A 24,130-nucleotide genomic window follows, 5' to 3' on the forward strand; every position below is an offset into this window, starting at 1 on the left:
CTTTACTAATACTACAAAATAAACTATAAATTTATTTAATAATAAAACATACGAACCCGGCGCGTAGCGCCGGAAGACCACTAGTATGTTATATGATGATTTAATCGACAACTTGACAAATGTTAGAAAAAATTGCTTTCAATGATTTTTTTTCTAAAAGTAGTTTAAATTAAATAAATCTTCTTCTTACTATTTTAAATTCATGGTTTAATGTGTCTAATATGTGTACGTAGTATAATCATCCCAACGATTTAGAGCTCTAAAATTTAACTACCCTTTCGAACAGTTGTAAGTAAATTAATTATTGACCATCATAAACTAGTTGGGTAGAGTAGATTAGCTAATTTACAAGAGTTGAATATGTAAGCCAAAAATAAAAACGTTCAATATATTATCATCCAACATAACTTTTCAATACAATGGCGCAAATGATTTTATATAGAAATATAGATTATGTTCATTTGGCAGTCAGTATGCAGTAGCAATCAACATTAGCGACTAATGATAGCGATCATCGATCATCTTTTTTATTAAAAGAAAAGTATCATTTTTATCTAATACAAATTAGTAATACTAAAAGTCTAGGTCCATATATTCAAATAATTTTTTTATTGTTTACATTAGTTTATTTAATATATAACATTTCTAAATAATTATAAGGATATTAATAACAAATCTATTTTAACAATAAATTTAAAATTTAGTTTTAGGAATAACAAAATATGTTGAGAAAAAATCTAACAATTTTTTTTAAAATTTAAATATTCTTTTAATTAATGCACTGATTAATTTCGTAATTAGTATTATAATATTATTATAAATTAATTTTAATTAAATTTTTATTATAAAATAAATAATGAAATTTTTTGCTAATTTTATAAATTTTATAAGTATATTCTACATTATATTAAAAATAGAAGTAATTAATGAATTACATATTAAACTTATGCTTTTTTGCAAACATATTAAAATTATATTGAATTGGTAAACCAATATATTTTGAAAAATAATTTCATTAAGATAAATAAATAAAATATCATTCACCGTTTAAAGTGACTAAAATATCATTCACCTTTTAAAATGATTAATATTCATAAATTATGTAATAATTTTTACAAAAAATAAAATTGTTAACATATGTTAAATTTTAATATTTAGAACTATATATCATCTATTTAGTTATTTTTAAAATGACAGTAATATATTATCATAAATTATTATATACAAAATAATATAAAATTTTATATTTATAAATGAAATGTTATCCGCACGGATGTGCGGGTTAAAATCTAGTTTTTGTTATATCTCCAGTGATTAGCTGCTATAATCAGTCATTTTATTATTCATTTTGCTATTGCCAGTGATTAATATATATATATATATATATATATATATTATTCTTATTTATAATATTTTTGAAACAGATATATATTAGCTATATTATTGCTAGTAGATGCCGCTTGAGACTGCAAAACAAATATAGCTATGTTAGCACAAAAGGTAGAGAAAAGGGTTAAGTTTTGAATAATGAACTGTAATTTTTACTAACGGGAAGAGTGGTGGGTTAGCTCTCTTTTATAACAACGAGTACCAAGTAAAGATCATATATTCTAGTAATAGAATGATTGATATAGAAGCGGTGACTAAGGGGAAAACAAGTCTTTCTTACTTTTGTTTATGGAAACCCGGTTCAAAAGCTTAGAGAACAAGTATGGGAAAGATTAACTCGGTATGGGCTAGCACGATCGAAGCCTTGGTTTATTATTGGAGATCTAAATGAGATTACTGGAAATCATGAAAAGGATGGGAGGAGGAGGAGGAAGGGGGGGGGGGGGGGGCTTTATGCAATGCATCTTCTTTTATTCCTCTTACTAATATGATTAGAAATAGTGGTTTACTTGAATTTCCGGCTCGAGGTAATAAGATGTCATGGCAAGGACGAAGAGGTAAAGGGAAAGAAGTATTTACGGTTAGATATCGCCTGGATAGAGCCTTTGCTAATGAGGAATGGCATACACTTTTCCCACATTCTTATACATAATATTTGAGATTGGTGGGATCGGATCATAGACCAGTGGTAGCTTTTTTGGACGATAAGGTTCCAGGACGGAAAAGAGGACAATTCAGGTTTGATAAGAGATGGATTGGCCAAGAAGGACTCATGGAATCAATTGTATCAGGATGGACAGAAAATCAGGAAGGCCTTTCTGAAGGTTTTACGACAAAGATCAATAATTGTCGTCATGAAATATCAACATGGCGGAAAAATAATCAACCATATGGGAAGGACAAAATTCATAATCTTCAAAATGCGTTGGAAGAAGTACAAACTGATAATAATAGGTCACAAGAGGAAATTATTGAGATTTCAGGAAATTACAAGAGGCATATATGGATGAAGAGGAATATTGGCACCAGAAGAGTAGAAATATGTGGTATTCATCTGGGGACCTAAATACTAAGTTTTATCATGCTTTGACAAAGCAACGCCGGATCTGAAATAAAATAGTGGATCTTCATGATGAAGAGGGCAACTGGATTACAGAAGAGAATGGTGTTGCTTTATGCAATGCATCTTCTTTTATTCCTCTTACTAATATGATTAGAAATAGTGGTTTACTTGAATTTCCGGCTCGAGGTAATAAGATGTCATGGCAAGGACGAAGAGGTAAAGGGAAAGAAGTATTTACGGTTAGATATCGCCTGGATAGAGCCTTTGCTAACGAGGAATGGCATACACTTTTCCCACATTCTTATACATAATATTTGAGATTGGTGGGATCGGATCATAGACCAGTGGTAGCTTTTTTGGACGATAAGGTTCCAGGACGGAAAAGAGGACAATTCAGGTTTGATAAGAGATGGATTGGCCAAGAAGGACTCATGGAATCAATTGTATCAGGATGGACAGAAAATCAGGAAGGCCTTTCTGAAGGTTTTACGACAAAGATCAATAATTGTCGTCATGAAATATCAACATGGCGGAAAAATAATCAACCATATGGGAAGGACAAAATTCATAATCTTCAAAATGCGTTGGAAGAAGTACAAACTGATAATAATAGGTCACAAGAGGAAATTATTGAGATTTCAGGAAATTACAAGAGGCATATATGGATGAAGAGGAATATTGGCACCAGAAGAGTAGAAATATGTGGTATTCATCTGGGGACCTAAATACTAAGTTTTATCATGCTTTGACAAAGCAACGCCGGATCTGAAATAAAATAGTGGATCTTCATGATGAAGAGGGCAACTGGATTACAGAAGAGAATGGTGTTGAGAAAGTGGCAGTGGATTATTTTACTGCTTTGTTTAGCTCAACCAACCCAAGGGAGTTTGATAGCTTTTTGGAGGACATAGGCCCATCAATTTCCCCCCAGACGAATCAATTGTTACTACGAAGAGCTACGGAAGAAGAAGTTCGACAAGCACTATTTATGATGCATCCAGAGAAAGCGTCTGGCCCAGATGGAATGACGGCTCTCTTTTTCCAACATTTCTAGAATGTTGTTAAGAAGGATGTGGTTGATTTGGTTAATAATTTTTTGGTCTCAGGAGACATGGATTCACGGTTAAATATAACAAACATTTGCATGATCCCAAAAGTAGAGAGACCTACCAGGATGGCGAAACTAAGGCCGATAAGCCTATGTAACGTTGGTTACAAGATCATTTCGAAAGTTTTGTGTCAGAGATTGAAAATTTGTCTTCGCCATTTAATTTCAGAGACGCAATCGGCTTTTGTGGCACGAAGGTTAATATCGGACAATATTCTTATTGCGCAGGAAATGTTTCATGGGTTGCGAACCAACAAATCCTATCAAAATAAGTTTATAGCAGTTAAAACGGATATGAGCAAGGCATATGATCGGATAGAGTGGAGTTTTATAGGGGCTCCTACTTAATAAAATGGGATTTGACCCGCATTAGGTTAAATTAATGCGAGAATGTATATCTTCAGTTCAATATAAAGTTTTACTCAATGGGCAGCCACGAGGTCTCATTATCCCTAAGAGGGGACTACGGCAGGAAGATCCATTATCTCCTTATTTATTTATTTATTTATTTATTATGTGCACAGAGGCTCTAATTATGAATATAAAAAAAGGCAGAGCGGATGAAACAATTAACCGGTATGAAGGTAGCCCGAGCGTGTCCAGCTGTTTCTCATCTGCTATTTGCAGATGATAGTTTATTCTTTTTCAAGGCAAACAAAGAAGAGTGTCACATTATTCTTAGGATACTAAAGGATTATGAGGCTGTATCAGGACAACAAATTAATTTCCAAAAATCTTCAATTCAATTTGGATATAAGATTGAGGAATCAAGCCGTCAGGAATTGCGAGATATATTGGGGATTCAGAATTTAGGAGGAATGGGTTCTTATTTAGGTATGCCGGAAAGTTTAGAAGGATCCAAGGTTCAAGTGTTTGGTTTTGTACAAGATCGGTTGAATAATAGGGTGAATGGTTGGACTTTTAGATTTTTCACCAAAGGGGGAAAAGAGGTGATTATTAAATCAGTGATAACTGCGCTACCAAGCCATGTAATGTCGGTGTATCGATTACCGAAAGCCACAGTGAAGAAATTAACGAGTGCGGTTGCTCAGTTTTGGTGGAGCCCAGGAGGAAGTACACGTGGCATGCATTGGAAATCATGGGATAAATTGTGTGAACACAAGGATAACGGTGGATTAGGTTTCAAGGATTTGAATGATTTTAATACGGCAATGCTTGGAAAGCAATTGTGGAGACTGATCGAGAAGCCAAATTTTCTTTTCTCTCGAGTTTTCAAAGGACGGTATTACAGGAATGCCTCACCCCTGGATCCGATTCGCTCATACTCCCCGTCGTATGGCTGGAGGAGTATCACCTCTGCTAGATCTCTGGTTTGTAAAGGACTAATTAAAAGGGTGGGTACAGGATCATCTATCTCAGTATGGAACGATCTCTGGATCCCATCCACTCGCCCGAGACCAGCCAATAAAAATTTTCACAACAGTTACCCGGACCTTACAGTGGATTCTCTTATTCATCAGGAGTATCGCACTTGGAATTTGCAGGCACTTAGGACTTTGGTGGAGCCCAACGATGCAAAGTTGATTGAAGGTATTCTTCTGAGTAGAAATCAGATGGAAGATAGGAATGGTTGGCATTTCACTAATAATGGAAAATATTCGGTACAATCAGGGTATCAAGTAGAACGGATTTATCCTGACAAGGAAAAACCACCAGATTATTATGGTCCCAATGTGGATATACTTAAGGCATTGTTTTGGAAAGTGAAGTTCCCTCCAAAGTTACAGCATTTTATATGGCAGTTGATAACAGGTTGTATAGCAGTGACAAAGAATTTAAAATCAAGAGGAATACAAGGAGATACATTTTGTGCACGGTGTGGAAATCCAGAGGAATCAGTTAATCATGTTTTCTTTGAATGTCCTCCGGCACGACAAGTGTGGACATTATCTAAGATTCCATTAAATCTAAATTTTTTTCCAACTGGTTCTCTTTTTACTAATATGGATCATTTGTTTTGGAGAGTTAACCCGAAAATGGAGGATCATCAGTTTGTATGGATACTATGGTATATTTGGAAGGGCCGGAATAATAAGGTTTTCAGTAATATTGATGTTGACCCGACTGAGACGCTAAAATTAGCAGAATTAGAGTCAAGACTTTGGACTGAGGCGCATGATGTTAATAATCCAAAGGTCGCTCCTGGAGTTCAGTTCAGGTTGCCCTTAGTGACCACAAGCAGATGGTGTTTTACGGATGGTTCTTGGAAGGATAAAGATGATTTTTCAGGTCAAGGTTGGCTCGGTACCCTTCCAGGGTTTGAGGGTCTGTTAGGGGCAAGGAACGTAAGGGCAAGTTTATCACCTCTTCATGCGGAGATAGAGGCATTGATTTGGGCAATGGAATGTATGAAAAACTTAAGACAGTATCAGGTTACATTTGCAACGAATTGTTCTCAATTGGTGAAGATGGTTTCAGAACCAGAGGAATGACCAGCATTTGAAAGTTACCTGGAGGATATCAAGCTTTTGAGAAGAAGTTTCACCAACTCATAAATTATTCATGTTTCGAGGACGGACAATAAAATGGCGGATCGCTTGGCACGCAGTGCTAGGATACAACTATCGTTCGTCATACACATGGATACAGAGTTACCACTGTGGTTTACGGAGTCTATATGAGTCTGTAAATTTTCTTGCTGTAAAAAAAAAAGAATTGTAATTTTTACTATATGTGAAGAGATAAATTTGGACATCAATTAGTCAGTAGCTGATGTTATGTGTTACATGCACGGAATGAAATCATTTTTAACTTTATTTGTGAAGTTAAAAAATTTTGTTTTTTTTCAAAAAAGTTAAAAGTTTGCTTTTCTCAGAAAAGGTTAAAAAGTTGTAGAGTGTGGTGAAATAATTTGATAAACATACTGTGAAAAACTATATACAATAACTAGATGAAGAGTATGAATTGATTGGAATAATTTCAAAGCCTCTAGCTTGACACTTTTGGATAGACTCAACAATTCTTTTGGATTGGCATTGCGAGCACTAGAACCACCATTCTAAGATTACTTCGATCGGTGAAACTAAAGGCAGTATGCAATCATTTCAAAGCCTCAAGCTTGACACTTTTGGATAGACTCAACAATTCTTTTGGATTGGCGTTGCGAGCATTAAAACCACCACTCTAAGATCACTTCCAGCAGTGAGACCGAAGATAGTATGTAAACATTAAAATATTAGAAAAAATGAAAACACTCATGAGAGAGAAAAATACAAGTTCTAAAAAGAGAAACCATGAAAACTCTTCTAGGTACACTACTCTAATGCCTTGTTTGTTGTAAGTGCTCTAATGCCTTGTTTTGTTGTAAAACCAATAAATTTTTACTATTATCTTTAGATAAATGAAATTCATTTGACATCTTGTAGTTTTTGTAATACATATTCACTACAAGAAAATAAGGATATTGTGACGAAATTTTCCGTCACAATAGTAAAGAATTCGTAACAATATCATCATTGTTACGTTTTTGTTACCAATTATTAATGGTTACAATACGTGTGTCACAAATGTTCTGGAGTAACAAAAATGTCACAATTTCTTGCGACTAGACTTTTTGTAACAAATCGTCACACATAGTTACATTGTATACTAGTAATAGAACTGTAGCAATTTCTTACTTATTAAATTGTATCAAACTGTCTTAATTTGTGACTATTTAATGTGACAACTATATCACTCATTGTGATGGGTCTTTTGTTACAAAATGTCACTAATATTGACGAAATTGTAGTCTTTTTACCGTCATTGATACTGACAATATATATTGTCTCAAACCGTCATTATTCATAACTAATATATCTTTCGTATGGTAAAAATATTAGTCACAAAACATAATAATCAATGACGAAATAAATAATATTTATCCGTTACTATAATTGCGTAACAATTTTTTGTATTTTGTAACATTCATTATGAAATTAATTTGTCATAATTAAACGTCTAAAAGTATGACAGTAATAGTAACATCTCAGTTTCAATTGGTTACTGTCTATAAATCGAAATAAATATAACTCGGTTTACAAAATGAAATTGGTTTAAAATAAAATTCGGTTTAGATAACTAAACCAAATCATAAAAAAAAATTCAACCCTAAAAAAAATAAGCGGCCATGCGTGCCTCGCCTTGCCTCCTCCAGCCGCCATGTCTGGCCTTGCCTCCGCCGCACAACAGCCACTGCGACCACCGCTGGTCTTGTCTCATCCACCATCAAGCTTCTTCTGCATCATCACCTTCCTTTACAAAAAACAAACAAAAATCAGATTCAAAGAGAGAGAGACAAAGACAGAGACAGAGAGAGATATGTCGAACCGTGGTGGAGTGGTGGTGGACGGCGAGCGTGACATCAAATGATGGAAGACAGAGAGATCACTCATTCAATTATTCAACCTGCACCAAAATAAAAGCCATGCAGAAGAGAGATGATGGAAGTAAAACTTATAATAAACGACCATTAACGGAGGCGGTAGAAGATGGAGAGCGATGAAGGCAGAGCTCTTGCGAGGGTACACGGAGCAGAGATCTTCTGACGAATGAGAAGAGCGGAGATGCGGAGGCCAGCAGTTAAGGAAGCATATGAATGGAGATCTGAAGAAAAGGAATAACTTTGGTCCATTGGATCCAATCTCATCCGACGGTGAAAAGCTTGATCCTTGTGCTTGTGAATCAGCCAATAGGAACTTTTTGGCTGTTATACTTTATTTCTCAACTGACAGAATAAGTTTTATTCTTCTTTTTTTTTTGTCAACAAGTTTTATTCTTTAATGTTAGTTGTTTTAGAGTTTTTGTTTCTAATCTCATTTCGTACAGCGATATAATTTTGGTTTCTAATTTTTCTTTAGTTTTTATGTTTATTATAAGTTTTATTGTTGATAAAAAAAAGTGTTATTAAAATTATAAGTTTTAGAGTACATGTTATATAGTTCTAGATATGAAAAATAGATTTAGAAATGAAATTTATGATATATGATTCGGAGTTTGAGGTTTAAGTTTAAAATTTAGAAAATATTTAAAAATAGTTTGAAGTATGTATATGACTTAATGTCTTAAGATATAAGGTTAAGTATGAGTATATGGTTTGAAGTATATGTAAGGTTAAAAGTTTAAGTTAAAAAAACTTGGGATTTAAGATTTTTAAGAAAACAAACTTTGAAGTTATGTTTAAAAACAATTAAAGTTTAAAAACTATATTTGAAGTTCAGATTTATGATATAGGGTTTGATGTAGTTTAGGGTTTAGACTTGAGATTTGGACTTAACTTATTTGATTCAGGATTAAGTGTTTGGAGTATATAGGTTTAAATTTTTAAAATATATATTTGAAGTTAAAGTTTAAGAATTAATTTCTAAATTTTAAAAGATCAAATTAATTATTTTGTATGTAAAATTAAGTTTAGGGTTTAAGTTTAGGGATTAGTCTATAAAAAGGTTTCATATTCAACCACAAAAGAAAAATGATAAATCATGGTTTATTTTTTGAAACCAATGATAAACTATGGTTAAAACTGGAGCTATACATAAATAAAACTTACAAGATCACCCAAATAATTGTGTGCTTGAAAAGTTACAACATTTTTTATTTGTTATCCTTTTCAATGTTTTGATCACAAACATTTAGTATATAAACGGAGTCATAACCTTTAGTCACAGACTCGCATAGTTGTCGCCATGGTAACAATAAACATAGTTACAATTATGTCACATATTTTGTCTCATTTATTTTTGTCATATTTATGTCACTAAATGTGACATAATTTGGTTACAGCAAAACCGGTCACAATATTGTGACCAAATAACTACTCTTTTTTTGACATAAAAGATCAGTTACAAATCAGTGTCTGTTATGTCACAAATATGTGACTAAGAAATCTAGTCTCAAAAAATCTTAACAATAGCTCCTTTTTCTTGTAGTGATTATATAGTAAATGAACAAGATTATCTTTTTTTTTGTCGGATGCCCATTTTTTTAAACCAAGTTTTGGTCAGACGAGACGTTCATCTGAAAAGCATTTTTGTATGCCCGCGAAAATAATACATATATTCCTAGTTTTTTTCGCTAGTTGGTATGCCTGATCATTTTTTGTTCTGAGAAATATGAAGTAGGTTTTCGAAATTATCTTGTAGACTTCTGAAAGCATCAATCTTCGAAGCAAAAGCTGGCCAATCCATCGAGTTCGTGGACATATCCACTAGGTATGAGCAGTCCGTCTCGAACCAGATCGAGGAAATCTTCATGTCTCTCATACATGAAGCCGTCCAAATTAGTCCTTCCATCTTATCATGTAAAGCCGAGAGGCTTCTGTTGTACACATGTAATTCGGATAATTCAATACCCATGTGATCCTTAGAATGCTATCCTAAACCACTTACATTGCCATTACCAATCCATGAAGCATCGATTTGGCAAATCAGATTTTGAGGTATCCAAAAAGTATTGTCTCAACAACTAAAGTATGAAACTTGTTATGATCTTCGTCCACTTCCTCCTCTTTTTGATTAGTTTTCTGCAACTTCTTACCTTAAAGGAAACTAGTTGAAAAGTGTCAATCCGGAGATGACTTTCCAATTAAATAGTTTGTCATTCATCATCTTCCAGATATACCAACAAGATATACCCACAGATTTATGGAAATGTGTGGAATTGTGGTCCCAGTAGAATCATCTCTTTTCTCAACAGAAAATTAATGTTTTGGTATATAAAAGTACTCGAGAAGTACTTGGGAATAACCTGGATGGCGAATGAGATTATCAAATCGACATCATTATTGCAAAAGTAGAAACAGTGACTAATAATCATAAATTATCGAACAAGAGTTAAAGTCTGACAGACTAATAATTGTATTAATATACGAGGAAATATCCACAAGAATATGCTGACATTAAAATATATGGAATACATGTACAAACAAATGCACGTGGGTGCGCGTATGATTAATATGTTTTGTTTACCCATCAGTCCATCACTAATGTATAACTTAACAAGTTATCAGAATCAAACTCAAAGAGTTTAATTTCTTTTCCAGCATTGTTTGATTGGACTCACGTAATAACCGTATCCACGACTCGCTCTTGTTTCGATAACTATAATTTAGTTGAAATTAGCACAAAGGATATAGCATAAGCAAAACTATCTCGTGCTTGAATGGCATACAAATAGGGTATAGAGAAGAGAGAATAGAATCTGCGAAACTATTGTCGTCCAAGATAAGGGTCTAGAGAAACAAACGATCTAAAAGTGTTTGTCTTTTCAGATATCTGAATCTACAAGAAACCAAAACGTCTGACGGAGAAAATTTTGTTAATTCAAAGGATGTTCAATTACAGTACACTAGGATATTACAAAGCTTAATCTTAATTTCCTGTGTTCACTTTGACACGCATGAGTAAGGTTCTTGTTTTGGAGATATATATAGTTGTTGGAACTATTTTTCACGAGTCAATTAAGCTGAGTTAAAGATGAGTATATGTGAATAAAATTTTATAAATCTATTTGGCTGAGTAAAAAATATAATCTAATGTGAAGTAAATGTTGTATTTTATATGAAGAAATTTATCACATTTTGCAAGTCCATGGTGATAAATGGTAAGCTAAGTAAATTTGGTGACTAATCTAACTTAGTGACCAAGCGAAACAACTTAATAACGAATGGCTAATACTAAAGCTTACTTGGTGTCCAACTTTGGTGACTTAGTAACAAATGTTAAAAGCTTAAGCAAACTCAAAGATACATGTCAAAATTGCTTTATGACTAAATCTCTCTTATAAATAGATATTTTATCTCTCCATTTAGAAGACACTTAAAAAAACACAAGTGAAAACATTTAGAACAAAAAGATGTATGAAGATAAGCTTCCATAAGCTTTAATACATCATATACTCTCACTCTTCCAACTAAGACCTTGACCCGCGCGACCGCGCGAGTATTTAATTTGTGTTTGTATTTAATGATATATTTGTTAATGTAGTCACATTTTTAAATGTAGATGTTATATTTGTACTTAATTTTATATTTTAGCGTAAAACGTATCACCGATATTAGGTATTATATAAAAAATCTAAAATTTATATAATAATATCCATGTCTAAGATATATAGCTAACAATTTTTTAAATAAAAAGTATAAAAATAGACAACTATGAATTAGTATGCTATTTATAAATGAAACATTAGTTATAATATTTGTAAGAAAATAAAATGATCGTTAAAATTCTATGAAATTTGGAACATATACAAATTAAGATTGAAAATAAAATAAAAATATAAATTTGATGTAACGATAAGAAATTATAAATGAGTTTAAATTTGTGTATATTTAAACCACGACCTTGCAGATGTTTGACTTTATTTTTGTAAATAAATATTTATTTTGTCTAAGTGATAATATGTATTTTAAAATTTTACCTGTGTTAAATAATTATTTAATAAAATTTATAAGCATATTAATTTTATAGTTTATATTTTTAAATTTTATTATCTTGTAAACCGTCAATTGTATTACCACCATTTTTAGAATATGATCCTTGCATCTATTCAAATGTTTTATTTTGTTTTTGTTTGTGGATCAAAATTTTATGAAAATGTCTAATAAATTATTTTATATACATGTTAAGTTTGTAAATAATTATAATGGTGCATGTAATATATTTATATAGGTAAGAAGAAGAATTTGTTCAAAAAATAAGAAGAGTAACGTGAATTGTGGGAGAGAATGAGACAAAAATGTAATTTATCTTGTTACATAAATATTTTGTGTATATTATTGATATTTATGAATGTTTATAATATTAATATGATAGAGATAAGTTAAAAGATTTATATTTAATTGATTGTGAATTTAATTTAGAAAATATTCATACGGTCATGGGTCAAGCTCTAGAAATAAATAACAACAACAAGATTATTTTTCTTTATCAATTTTATTTTAATAGAAATTATAGTTCCAAATATGTTTATATATTTTATGTACTTATAAATTTATTTTCTTTGTCTTTAAGGAAACTTAGATTTTGAAATTGGAAAAAATATGACCACCTCTATATTATTTTAATTAGGAAATTTAAAATTTATATCAAAATATTTTATTAAAATTTTAATTTTAATTTTTATTATAGCTGCAAAGATTAATTTTTAATATAAATTTATGTTTCAATATTACCAATGCATCATTTAATATAAACAAAAAAAACTAAAAACATAAAAAAAATACCCGCCCGGTCGGGCGGGTCAAGATCTAGTAAGCTTTAATACATCATATACTCTCACTCTTCCAACTACATCATAAATCCTCACTCTTCTAAGAAATCTCTTTAGATTTTTTTATATAGAGTCTCAAGAGTATAATGTGGATGTTAAGTTCGTAGATTATGTTTTGGGTGATGCAAAACAGTCTCACATGGTTTTATCATGAGATTCAAAACTCGTACAGACACCGTCTCACCTACGAGATTCAAAATTCGTACAGAAACCATCTCACATTTTTTTGTTATTAATCGGTGTTAATTGAATGAATCCAGACACTTCAACTGGGCCCGTCCCTGCGCCGGTTTTGATCTTTGGGGGTTTTGTTACCATTTCAAGTGGGTCTATCCCTGCGCCTTCTCTGATCTCTGGGGTTTTGTTACGGTCCGTTTTTAACGGATCTTCAGTATAATATAATTATTTCTGAGAAAATAAAACCCTAAGATACTTTTGGCCAGACCACAAAACTAACTTGCATACTGCTTGAACCACGTTTTTCTCTCCTTCTAGGTCCACTTTGTTCACTACCAGAAGAGTCTTGGATGAAACTGGCAACGAGGAAGTGGTGGTGAGTTGCACTAAGTCAGAGGTCACAGACTAAACAGTCAACAGCTGTAGAACCTCCAAAGGGCCAAGCTTGGGCGAAGACGGATCAAACAAAAGGAGGACTGAAGGGGAGATCTCTGAAGGGAGATAAGCCATCAGAAGAACAAAGGAATTGAGAGAAGTAGAAAACCAAAGGGAGTAGGAGAATTCTCGATGACCGGAGTATTATGCATAATGCATAAAGGTAAAGCATTTGCTCAATGCATACGTACGGCGATTTCTTCTGATGATTAATTCAAAAATAATAAGGTAAAAATAATGCAAATGAATATTTAAACTAAATTCAGCTTATCTTTGGCTAAAAAGTTAGTAGTTTTTTATATTTTTAAAAAGGTTTTGCCAAATGAAAATGGAGTAAATAAGAAAGTTCTCCAGTTGCCCCGTGTAGTCATCTCTCTAGACTCGTGCTTCCGAAAACGAAAGTTGAACACTTTTTGTTTTGATTTCAGCAGTGATTGCGACAGCAAAACACCCTGATTGCTTTAAATGGGACGTCGTGTCTTGAGAACTAAGCAAAGACCCACCTTTCTCTCTCTTTCTTATATAAGCGAGCTCTGTTTTTACCTGAAATGGTTTTGGAGGCAAAAGCATGTCGTCCTATTACATCCAATCTCAGATCTCTAATATTGTTGTGTGATACTGAAGGATTTCCAACTTGGTGAAACAGTAAGAAGCTTGCCTCAGTGTCGTCACATGTTTCATTTACCTTGCATAGGCAATTGGCTCATCAGACATGGTTCTTGTCCAGTGTGCAGACGTGACCTTTAATTATCTCTTCATTACCCTCCCCCTCTCTCGCAATGCAGTTAAACCAAACAGTTCAGATACGGCTACACAGCTTCTTGTCCTCATCTCAGTTTCGATGTAAATTACAGTTCTTTTTTTTTTTACTTTTTGCAATTACCATTTACACCCCTCAGAGTTTACTAATTTTAAAGCAGGATGTTACTGGATGTATCTTCTTATACTATGTACTAGGAAGTAGTTGAAAATATTACTCAACTTCTGAATTATTATTTTTCGCTGCAACTATTGAATAATTACATTAATGGTGTTGAAACTTGAAAGACAAAAAAAAGGACGTGAATTACATTTTAGTTCAACTAGTTGGAGGAAAAATGGCTTTTTCGTACCTGAAGAGTTTCTAAAAGTCCTAAACATACCTAGACTTTCAATTTCGTTCACCACATACATACACTCGATTTTACTTTTTCACCATACCCAACTTTTGCTAACCAATGTATTGTAAACCAACTTTGACCGATTATCCGTGAGTCAACCGTTAACTTCAACTGTAGCTAATGGCAAAACGATGTCGTTTAGATTAAAAAAAAAATTAAATTGAAAGCGCAATAGGTGTCGTTTTGCCTAAAATATCATCTGAAGAACATGTCTTCATTTGATTCAGAAGCTCGAGTTGTCAGTTGTTCAAAAAAAAAAACTCGAGTTGTCAATAAAGGCCGCGGAATACCCATATGCGGTGCGGCGACAGTTTTGTGGACTTAGAAACCATCAAAAACCTAGGGAGATTGTTTCACTGCCGCACAGAACAGAGCATGTAAGCGGGCAACTGAGTTTGATTTTTGAATTATGATTTAAGTATAGAGTTCGTATGCTAGCATGTCTGTTTAATGTTTATAATGAAGGACAAAACTCATTTATTCAAATGGACTGATGAGTCACTTGTTGAGGAGATTGAAGAGTTCCATGAAGTGGTTGATAATCTGAAAAGGGATGTTTCTGGGTGAGACCATTCTGAAAAGCTATGAGAAGGGAATTAACGAGATGAAAGATGTTATTAAAGCTTGTGAAAAAAGACAACCAAGTGCATTAGATAATTGTGGATCCTTAAAATTGCGGTTGTGTGTGGTTTTGTAATGGTTGTTATGTATCTTATGCTAGCATAATCGATTTGTATTGGTTGTGTGGTTTGTCTTTTACTCGCTCTAAGAACTTTTCATGGAGTTTAGCCATGGTTGTAGTGTTTGTAATCAAGTTTGCAAGACAATATAAGAGTTCATAAGTATTATTTGAAACCTTACTGATGTTGAAACAAAAACCAACAAAATCATCAATACCTATAGTTATAAAAATCGAGGCATACCAAAAAGAATAAACATATATCCAACAAGTAAAACAGTCATAAAAGCCAAAGCATAACAACAAACACACAGCAAACGTCCAACACCAAACGTCATAAAAGCTTATCCATATCACTTCTTAAACTTGGACTCTCGGCATGATGTCCACATGAAGAAGAAGATGGAAGCTTAAATGATTTTATAGGCAAAACGATGTCGTATTGGCACTTTCATTTTAATTTTTTTTTAAAATCAGATGACGTCGTTTTCCATCTGATCTAATTAACGGTGGACTCACAGATTCGCGGTCAAGTTGGTTTACATCGGTTAAATAAAGTTGGGGTATGGTGAAACTAGGGGTGTTCAATCCGGATATCGGTTCGGTTTCGGTTCGGTTTTTTTCGGTTTTCGGTATTTCGGTTAGTAAAATATAACTACCATTCTAAATCCATATTTACTTCGGTTCGGTTCGGTTTATATACCGTCGGTTTTCGGTTTATTCGGTTTTATACCAAAAAACATAATTATTTAGTTTGAGATCATATAAAATGAATTTTAGAGTCATATTGTCAACACAGTCATTTATTAAAAATATATTACATGTTCAAATAAATGAACAAAAGCGTAAAAATGCTTCTACCATCAAATAAAATCATCAAATCTATAATTAAAATGAGAGCTTGAAATTTTGAAAATAAAAATATGAAACAAAACAGAAACATGAAAGAAAAGTTTTTCCACTCTTCCATATTTAGTGTTCATTAAAGTTATGCTTTTTCGATTGAACACGAAACTCTTTTTGTTTATAGATAAGAAAAAAGTTGTGAAAATTTTTCATTAATTATTTTCCATCAAATTTATCATTTTCATATTAATTTAGTGAATACTAAAATAAAGCAAAAAGATAAAAAAAAGACTTAGAAAATAAGATGTCTGAATTGCGATGTATTGTTATTTAATTATAGTTCAAGTGTTTTACAAATTATATAAGGTTTATAGTAATTTAACACAAATTTAACTTATAAAACAAATAGATTTTCATGTATTGTTATAAAATAGATACATATTTACATGTTTCTACTTTTAATCGGTTTTGTTCGGTTTATTCGGTTTAATCGGTTATATACCAAACCATATCCAAATCCTACGGTTTTTATAAAATTATATCCATTCGGTTTATATGGTATATACCAAATCCAAACCATATTGTCTATTTCGGTTCGGTTCGGTACGGTTCGGTTTTACCATATTGAACAGCCCTAGGTGAAACTGTAATACCGAGTTTATGTACGTGGTCAATGAACATGAGAGTCTAGATATGTTTAGAAATTTCTCAGGTATGAAAAAACCGTATTCCCACTAGTTGAAAATCAAAAAGTAAGACCCACGTTAAAGATATTGACCAATAAAATTGAATTGGTATAATCCACACAATGACACAAGTAGAAAGAGAGTGAATGTCTGATATTTTTTTTTTGACAAATAAATATAAGATGATATAATTGTTAAATTCTAATTGGTTGATGGAATTATTTAGATTTTTATTCACTCTCACAGTTTCAAATGAATTATGGGGGAATTTTAATTTCACGACAATTTTGATACCACAAATTTACTCTTAAATGATAATCATTTTCGTAAATACTTACAATTTGTGATATAAAAGATTAAATTTACTCTCTTAAATCATTTATAAATGTTTAAGAATGATGTATAAGACATTTATAGAAGCTTATAAACCAACCTCATTCCTAAATACTAAACCCTAAACAATAATTACTAAATCCTAAATCCAAAAGTTAAAGTATTGTTTGATTAAGTATATTTTTGAGAAGTGGTAGCCTGATTAGTGTATTTTAAACAATTTCTTCTGAATTATTTTGTAGTAAAATATTTTTTAAACTTTTCGTATATCAAAATTTATCATTTTTGTATTCTATAAAAGAGAGATTTGGTTTATTTGATTTGGATGCATAAATAAGTTTACTATATTGATATTATTCACAAATTAACTTTTATTTATATAAATACACAAAAAATATCAAAACTATTTTTCTTACTAAAAAACTGAAAATCAGAATTATTTGTTTTTGTCAGCAAATGTTTATACATAAGAGATCACATGTATAATTAAGGTTCGGTTCAGATTTGAGTACTCTTTATGTTATCTAAAAATATTTTAAAATCCAAAATTACAACAAAAAAACTAAAAAATCCAAAAAAAAAAAAAACTAGTATACTACTTATAAATTTTAAATTGATGACCGACCAAATAACAAAAAGATAAATTAAACTTAAGTGAGTTTTTACTGAAATTTCAAATATTTTGATCTAATTTGAGTAGTTGACCAAAGAAATTGATCTAATTTGAGTAGACATTTACAGAAGGATGTATAATCTAATGTTCCAAAACAACCCAAGTATGTAAAGAACTGTCGCTTGTAGACGAAGGATCACATGGTAAAAGCTTCAAACCAACGTCTGAGCAGTTCCTCTAGCCTGTGATTCCCTGTATCTGAGTGATGAGATGTGGTTACGCACTGATTTGTCAATGACTCGAGTTGTTACATCGACCGAAAGCCAAGCACCATCACGCCGGTTGTTCCTTTCTTTCCACAAGATAAAAAAAATTGTTGTCTGAAACACAATCCGAAGAAGCACGCTGTGACTAGTCAAAAAATAAATTTCATCAAAGCATATTATTGTTCTTTTAAGTTTTTTTTACCAATATTACTATGGTAGGCTACAGTAAAAAGGAATATAGGCTCTATCTTTTTTCTTTGCGTAGACTGATTTCATTGTTAGTCTGTCAATGTTAAGTGCAGCGCAAAGTCAAGTATGTTTTTATGCGTACAAAGCTATCAAAATTGGGACCGATAGACAATTCAAAGTGGAATTTTTTTTTTTTTGACAATTCTTAGGTGGAAAAGTTCTTTGTGACAAACAATCAACGAAAAAGATCTATGGTGACGGTCCGTAATTGGTACGCCAAATATATTACAAAATTTCGTTGTAAATATAAACATGTTGAAAAAATAAAATAACAAAGTTTATTTTAAAATATTTATTTTGTAGTTTTTGTAAAAATGTGACTTTGTGATTTTAACAATAAATTTGACTTACGGACTGATGAAAAAATGATTTTTCACTTTTTGGTGAGAAAATGTTATCTTGACAAAGTGTAATTTTTTATTTTTTTTTGACAATTCTTAAGTGGAAAAGTTCTTTTTGACAAACAATCAACGATAAAGATCTATGGTGACGGTCCGTAATTGGTACGCCAAATATATTACAAAATTTCGTTGTAAATATAAACATGTTGAAAAAATAAAATAACAAAGTTTATTTTAAAATGTTTATTTTGTAATTTTTGTAAAAATGTGACTTTGTGATTTTAACAATAAATTTGACTTATGGACTGATGAAAAAATTATTTTTCACTTTTTGGTGAGAAAATGTTATCTTGCGGTTTTGAAAATGTGATTTTGCATTTTTGACGAAAAATGTGATTTTGAAATTTTGGAGAAAACGTAATTTATAATTTTTAAGAAAATATGATATTTTGACTTTAGCAAAAAATGTGATTTTGCAGATTTAACTAATACGTATTTGTCAATTTGGTAGAAAATATAAATTTTACGGGTTTGATAAAAAATATGGTTTTGAAGTTTTGGTGATAAATGTGATTTTCTAGATTTAGTAAAAATGTAGTTTTGTACATGTTAGAGAATTAACATTTTTTTTGTGGTTTATCGTAAAATATGTGCGTCCTTGGTAAAAATATGTGGTTTTAGATAAATTTTTATTTTACAGATTTGGAAAAAGAGAATATGATTTTATGGATCTGGGAGAAAAACAATGTAATATTGTAGCTTTTAGATGAAATTATGATTTTGGGGTTTTAGTGAAAATATGTTTTTTGGTTTTAGTTAAAAATAATCATTTAGTAAATTTAGTTAAAAATATGATATTGAAGTTTTGACGAAAAATGTAATTTTATAATTTTGATGGAAGATATAGTTTACAATTTTGGTTAAAACTTAAAAGTATTTTAAATTTTGGCAGAAAATTGCAGAATAGTTACAAAGTTCATTGAACTTGTGTTTATTGCTCATTTACAACAAAATCGTACATTTAGATAAAGGCTTTACGACATTCTCTAATTTTCACTGGATTTTTTTCTTTACAAATGGTTTAATTTTTTTTTTTTTTATCGTCAACAATACAGCTGACTCTGTAAATCAAACCGGGTGATCTGAATCCATGTGAACGATAAAAGACGATTGCTTTCTAGCACTGCGCACTAGACGATCCGCCTTTGAATTTTGCGTCCATGGTACATAAATAATCTCTGATCGGGTGAAGCTCTCTTTCAGGGTCTCCAAATAATTTGCAAAAGCTGGCCATTCTTCTGGTTCATAAACCATCTTCAGCAATTGAGAACAATCCGTTGCAAACGTAACCGGAAATTGAAGTAAATTCCTCATACATTCTATTGCCGAGAGCAACGCTTCAATCTCTGCATGAAGAGGCGATAGACTAGCCCTAACATTTCTCGCCCCCAACAATCCATCAAAACCTTCCAAAGTACTGTTCCAACCTTGTCCTGAAAACGCAAAATTCTTCATATGTAAACACCATCTTCCTGGGATCGACAGCAATATCGCATCTATTATTTGTGGTATCTTCCTCTGGTCATTCACTACTTGTGCCTCAGCCCATAGTGTTGATTCTGTTTCAGCTAATTTAAGCGTATCTATATGATCCATATCCAAATTACTGAAAACTTTATTATTCCTAGGTTTAATTTGATTCAGTTAGCCAATTTTGAAAATTTTAGCCAGTTAAAAAAAAAAACTTATTTGATGATCTATTCTCAAAACTTATCTCATTGTCACCATTAATTAACAGTAATTTTCATATCCATCCTAACGTTTATCTGGATGAACCAACGAATGGTGTTGAATAATAAACAAACGAATGGCCCATAAATGTATGACTATTTGTTGAGAGAGAGATACAGAACATTCTTATATAGAGAGGCATCCATTAAGCTATTGACAGCAAAAAGCTATGATAGGCTCAAACTATTCATCATCATTCAGCTTCTTTCTTCGTGCCATTGTTCTTCTTCTCTTTTCCATTTCAAACTTTGTCAGCACTTTTGCTTCTCTTACACCTGACCTGTGTCATCCGGATCAGAGAGATATTCTTCTCGAGCTCAAGACGGAGTTCAAGATTCAGAAGCCTGATGGTTACTCGATCACTTCTTACCCGAAGACGGAATCATGGGGGAACAGCAGCACGGACTGTTGTAACTGGGATGGTGTAACGTGCCATACTGAGTCGGGGAAGGTGATTGGTCTAGACCTTAGTTGCAGCTGTCTTCATGGTCAGTTCCAACCCAATTCTAGTCTTTTTAGACTGAAACATCTCACAAGTCTGAACCTTGCATACAACAACTTCACTCTTTCTCCGATCCCAGATAAGTTCTACAATCTCATGTTGTTAAAAACACTAAATCTCTCTCGGTCTTCATTGAAAGGTCAAATCCCAAGAGAAATTCTCCAGCTCACCAATTTGGTGTCTCTCGATCTATCTTCTTATGTTTCTATTTATTCCCCTTCTCCAAGTTTGTTGTTGTCCATTAAAAACCCACCTTTTTTTCTCCGTCTACTTGCTCGAAACCTGAGGAACCTTACAGCCTTGGATATGAGCTACGTAAACATATCTTCAGAAATCCCACACGAGTTTTCATACATGCTCTCTCTAAGATCTCTACATCTTGAGCGATGCTCTCTGGTTGGAGAGTTTCCAAGCGGTGTTTTCATGATACCAAGCTTACAGTCCATTATATTGGATTACAATCCAGTCCTGAGAGGCAGCCTTCCTGTTTTTCATAGAAACAACTCTCTGCAAGTCTTACGCCTTTGGGAAACATCGTTTTCAGGTATCATACCTGATTCCATCGGCAACCTTAAACATTTAGTTGATTTGACCCTCGCATATTCCAATTTCTCTGGGAGGATTCCATCTTCACTTGGTGAACTTTCTAATCTCTCAAGTCTCAGTCTTTCTTCAAATCATTTCACTGGTGAAGTCCCATCTTCAATTGGCAATCTAAAACAGTTGATCAGCTTTGACGTTTCCAGTAATCAGCTCACCGGGAACTTTCCATCTGCACTACTCAATTTGACCAAACTAAGTGTTATCTTTCTCGATTCCAACCAGTTCACAGGTTCCCTCCCACCTAACATTGGCCAACTCTCCAAACTGGAAAGCCTTTCTGTCTCTGGTAATTCATTTACAGGAGCAGTTCCTTCGTATCTGTTACAAATCTCTTCACTGACAGAACTCGAATTGGACGACTACCAACTCAGTGATCTCGTTGGATTCGAGAATGTCTCTCTGTTCTCTAATTTACAAGATCTTTCCTTTATATCTAACAATTTCAGAGTCAGTAGTCCAGTTGACTTAAATGTCTTCTCTTCTCTCAAACAGCTAGTAGTGCTATATCTTTCGGGCATCCCTCTTTCAACAGCAAACATCACTTCAGATTCTGATTTTTCATCAAAGTTCCAGTCTTTGTCCTTTTCAGGCTGCAACATCACTGAGTTTCCTGAGTTCATAAGAGACCAGAGAAATCTAAAGTATCTATACCTTTCCAACAACAACATCAAAGGCCAAGTACCAGACTGGTTATGGAGACTACAAGAGCTGCAAGATCTGGATCTTTCTCACAACTCCCTAAGCGGTTTTGATGGATCCTTGAAAGCTGTACCTGGAAGTCATATCCAGATGTTAGATCTAAGGTCAAATGCTTTCCAGGGGAGACTCTTTATCCCATCCACATCTATAGCGTACTTGTTTGCTTCGAGCAATAACTTCACTGGAGAGATACCTCGTTCGTTATGTGGTGGACAATCCTCTCCTACCATCATAGATCTATCCAACAACAACTTCCACGGGTCAATTCCTCGGTGTTTAGGGAGTCACATGAGTTCTCTTGCGGATTTAAATCTACGAAACAATAGCCTCAGTGGAAGTCTTCCCGACATGTTCATGCATGCCTACGAGTTAGAGTCGATTGACGTCAGCCACAACAGATTGGAGGGAGAACTACCTGCATCTCTAACCAGTTGTTCTGCTCTGGAAGTTCTAAATGTGGAGAGCAACGAAATCAATGACACTTTCCCGTTCCAGTTAAGTTCCTTGCAGAAGCTACACGTTCTTGTCCTCCGATCCAATAAATTTCATGGAAAGTTATATCAATCCGATGGGGCTTGGTTCGGGTTTCCTCAGTTGAAAATCATTGATGTATCAAATAATGACTTCCTCGGTACCTTACCATCTGACTACTTCCTGAATTGGACTGCAATATCCTCGAATGAAGATAAGGATAGACAACCGCACTACATCGGGAATTCTTCTCTTAACTACAGATACTACAGTTCTGTTGTGTTGATGAATAAAGGAGTATTAATGGTGATGGAACGTATCCTCACTGTCTACACAGCCATTGATTTTTCAGGAAACAGAATCCACGGACAAGTCCCTGAATCAATCGGTCTCTTGAAGGAACTCCACGTTCTCAATCTGTCAAGCAACGCTTTCACAGGATACATCCCATCATCTTTGGCAAACATTACAGCGCTGGAATCACTGGACCTATCCCAAAACATGCTTTCTGGTGAGATCCCTCCAAAGCTCGGCGATCTCTCTTCTCTTGAGTGGATAAATGTTTCACATAATCAGCTCGTGGGCTCAATACCACAAGGTACACAGTTCCAGCGGCAAAACTGCTCTTCCTACGAGGGCAACCCTGGACTCTTTGGTCCTTCCCTTAAGGATATTTGCAGGGAAAAAACATCACCAGAATCTGAACCACCAGTGTCATCCGAAGAAGAAGAAGAGGAGGAAAGTTTCAGTTGGGTAGCAGCAGGGTTAGGCTTTGCACCTGGACTTGTATTTGGATTTACTATCGGATACATCAAGAAGAATCTTGGCAGAAACAAGAACTGAAGCGCGCTCCTTAGCCTCACTCCCCTAAGCATTACTGTTCTGTTCAATAAAGTTATTGCATTTTAGTATTATTTGTTGTATTGCACGAAAAATAGTGATATGTCAAACGTTATGTATAATATATGAAGTGTCAAAACAAGAGTCATGTCTAGGCCACTCTGTAACTTGATCAGAGCTTGGATCCTGTTTGATGGTTATCTCCGGTTTATGATTATTATTGAGAGTTGGTTTAGTTTCAAACAAACGTATCACTGAGACACTGACCCTAAACTATTAGCAATTTCCAAAGGATGAAAGTGTTAACAGGAATCATAGAATCGGATTAAAGCAAGTCAAGTATAAGCCGAAAGTTTTACTATCTGTGAAGGGCAAGTTAAGTAGCAAGTAGAGCAAAAATGTCTGAGTACTTGGCTTGTGTTCAGCCCTAGATACCAAACAACTAAGAAATCATAATTATTTAAACAGAACTTTTTTTAGTTACAGATTGTAAAGGTTGCCCTGTGATTGTACCAATTGTGTCCGTGAACTCAAAGCATCTAGAGTCTCGGTATCCTCCTGTGTTTATTTTTGCTAATGTATATTTTCTGCTCTTGAGGTCCTTTTTGG

General features: G+C 33.2%; 1 protein-coding gene and 1 long non-coding RNA gene across 2 annotated transcripts; one reads left to right on the forward strand and one right to left on the reverse strand.

Annotated features, from left to right (window-relative positions):
* Positions 1–7,512: 7,512 nt before the first annotated feature.
* LOC103837822 lies at positions 7,513–9,497 on the reverse strand. The gene is made up of 2 exons (XR_626973.3): positions 7,890–9,497; positions 7,513–7,814 (listed from the first exon to the last, which is right to left on the reverse strand). It is a non-coding gene; the product is annotated as an uncharacterized LOC103837822 (long non-coding RNA).
* Positions 9,498–12,720: 3,223 nt separating this feature from the next.
* LOC103837826 (receptor-like protein 6) lies at positions 12,721–23,738 on the forward strand. Its single transcript, XM_018655003.2, has 3 exons — positions 12,721–15,849; positions 16,766–19,694; positions 20,304–23,738. The coding sequence occupies exon 3, from the start codon at positions 20,576–20,578 to the stop codon at positions 23,522–23,524; it is 2,949 nt and encodes a 982-aa protein (XP_018510519.1). The 5' UTR covers positions 12,721–15,849; positions 16,766–19,694; positions 20,304–20,575; the 3' UTR covers positions 23,525–23,738.
* Positions 23,739–24,130: the final 392 nt, after the last annotated feature.

Source organism: Brassica rapa, chromosome A09 (assembly GCF_000309985.2).
Source record: "Brassica rapa cultivar Chiifu-401-42 chromosome A09, CAAS_Brap_v3.01, whole genome shotgun sequence".
NCBI classification, from domain to species: domain Eukaryota; kingdom Viridiplantae; phylum Streptophyta; class Magnoliopsida; order Brassicales; family Brassicaceae; genus Brassica; species Brassica rapa.

What these genes read in the sequence shown, in the direction of transcription:
- LOC103837826 (XM_018655003.2), top strand. Translation starts at nt 20,576, where the DNA reads ATGATAGGCTCAAACTATTCATCATCATTCAGCTTCTTTCTTCGTGCC.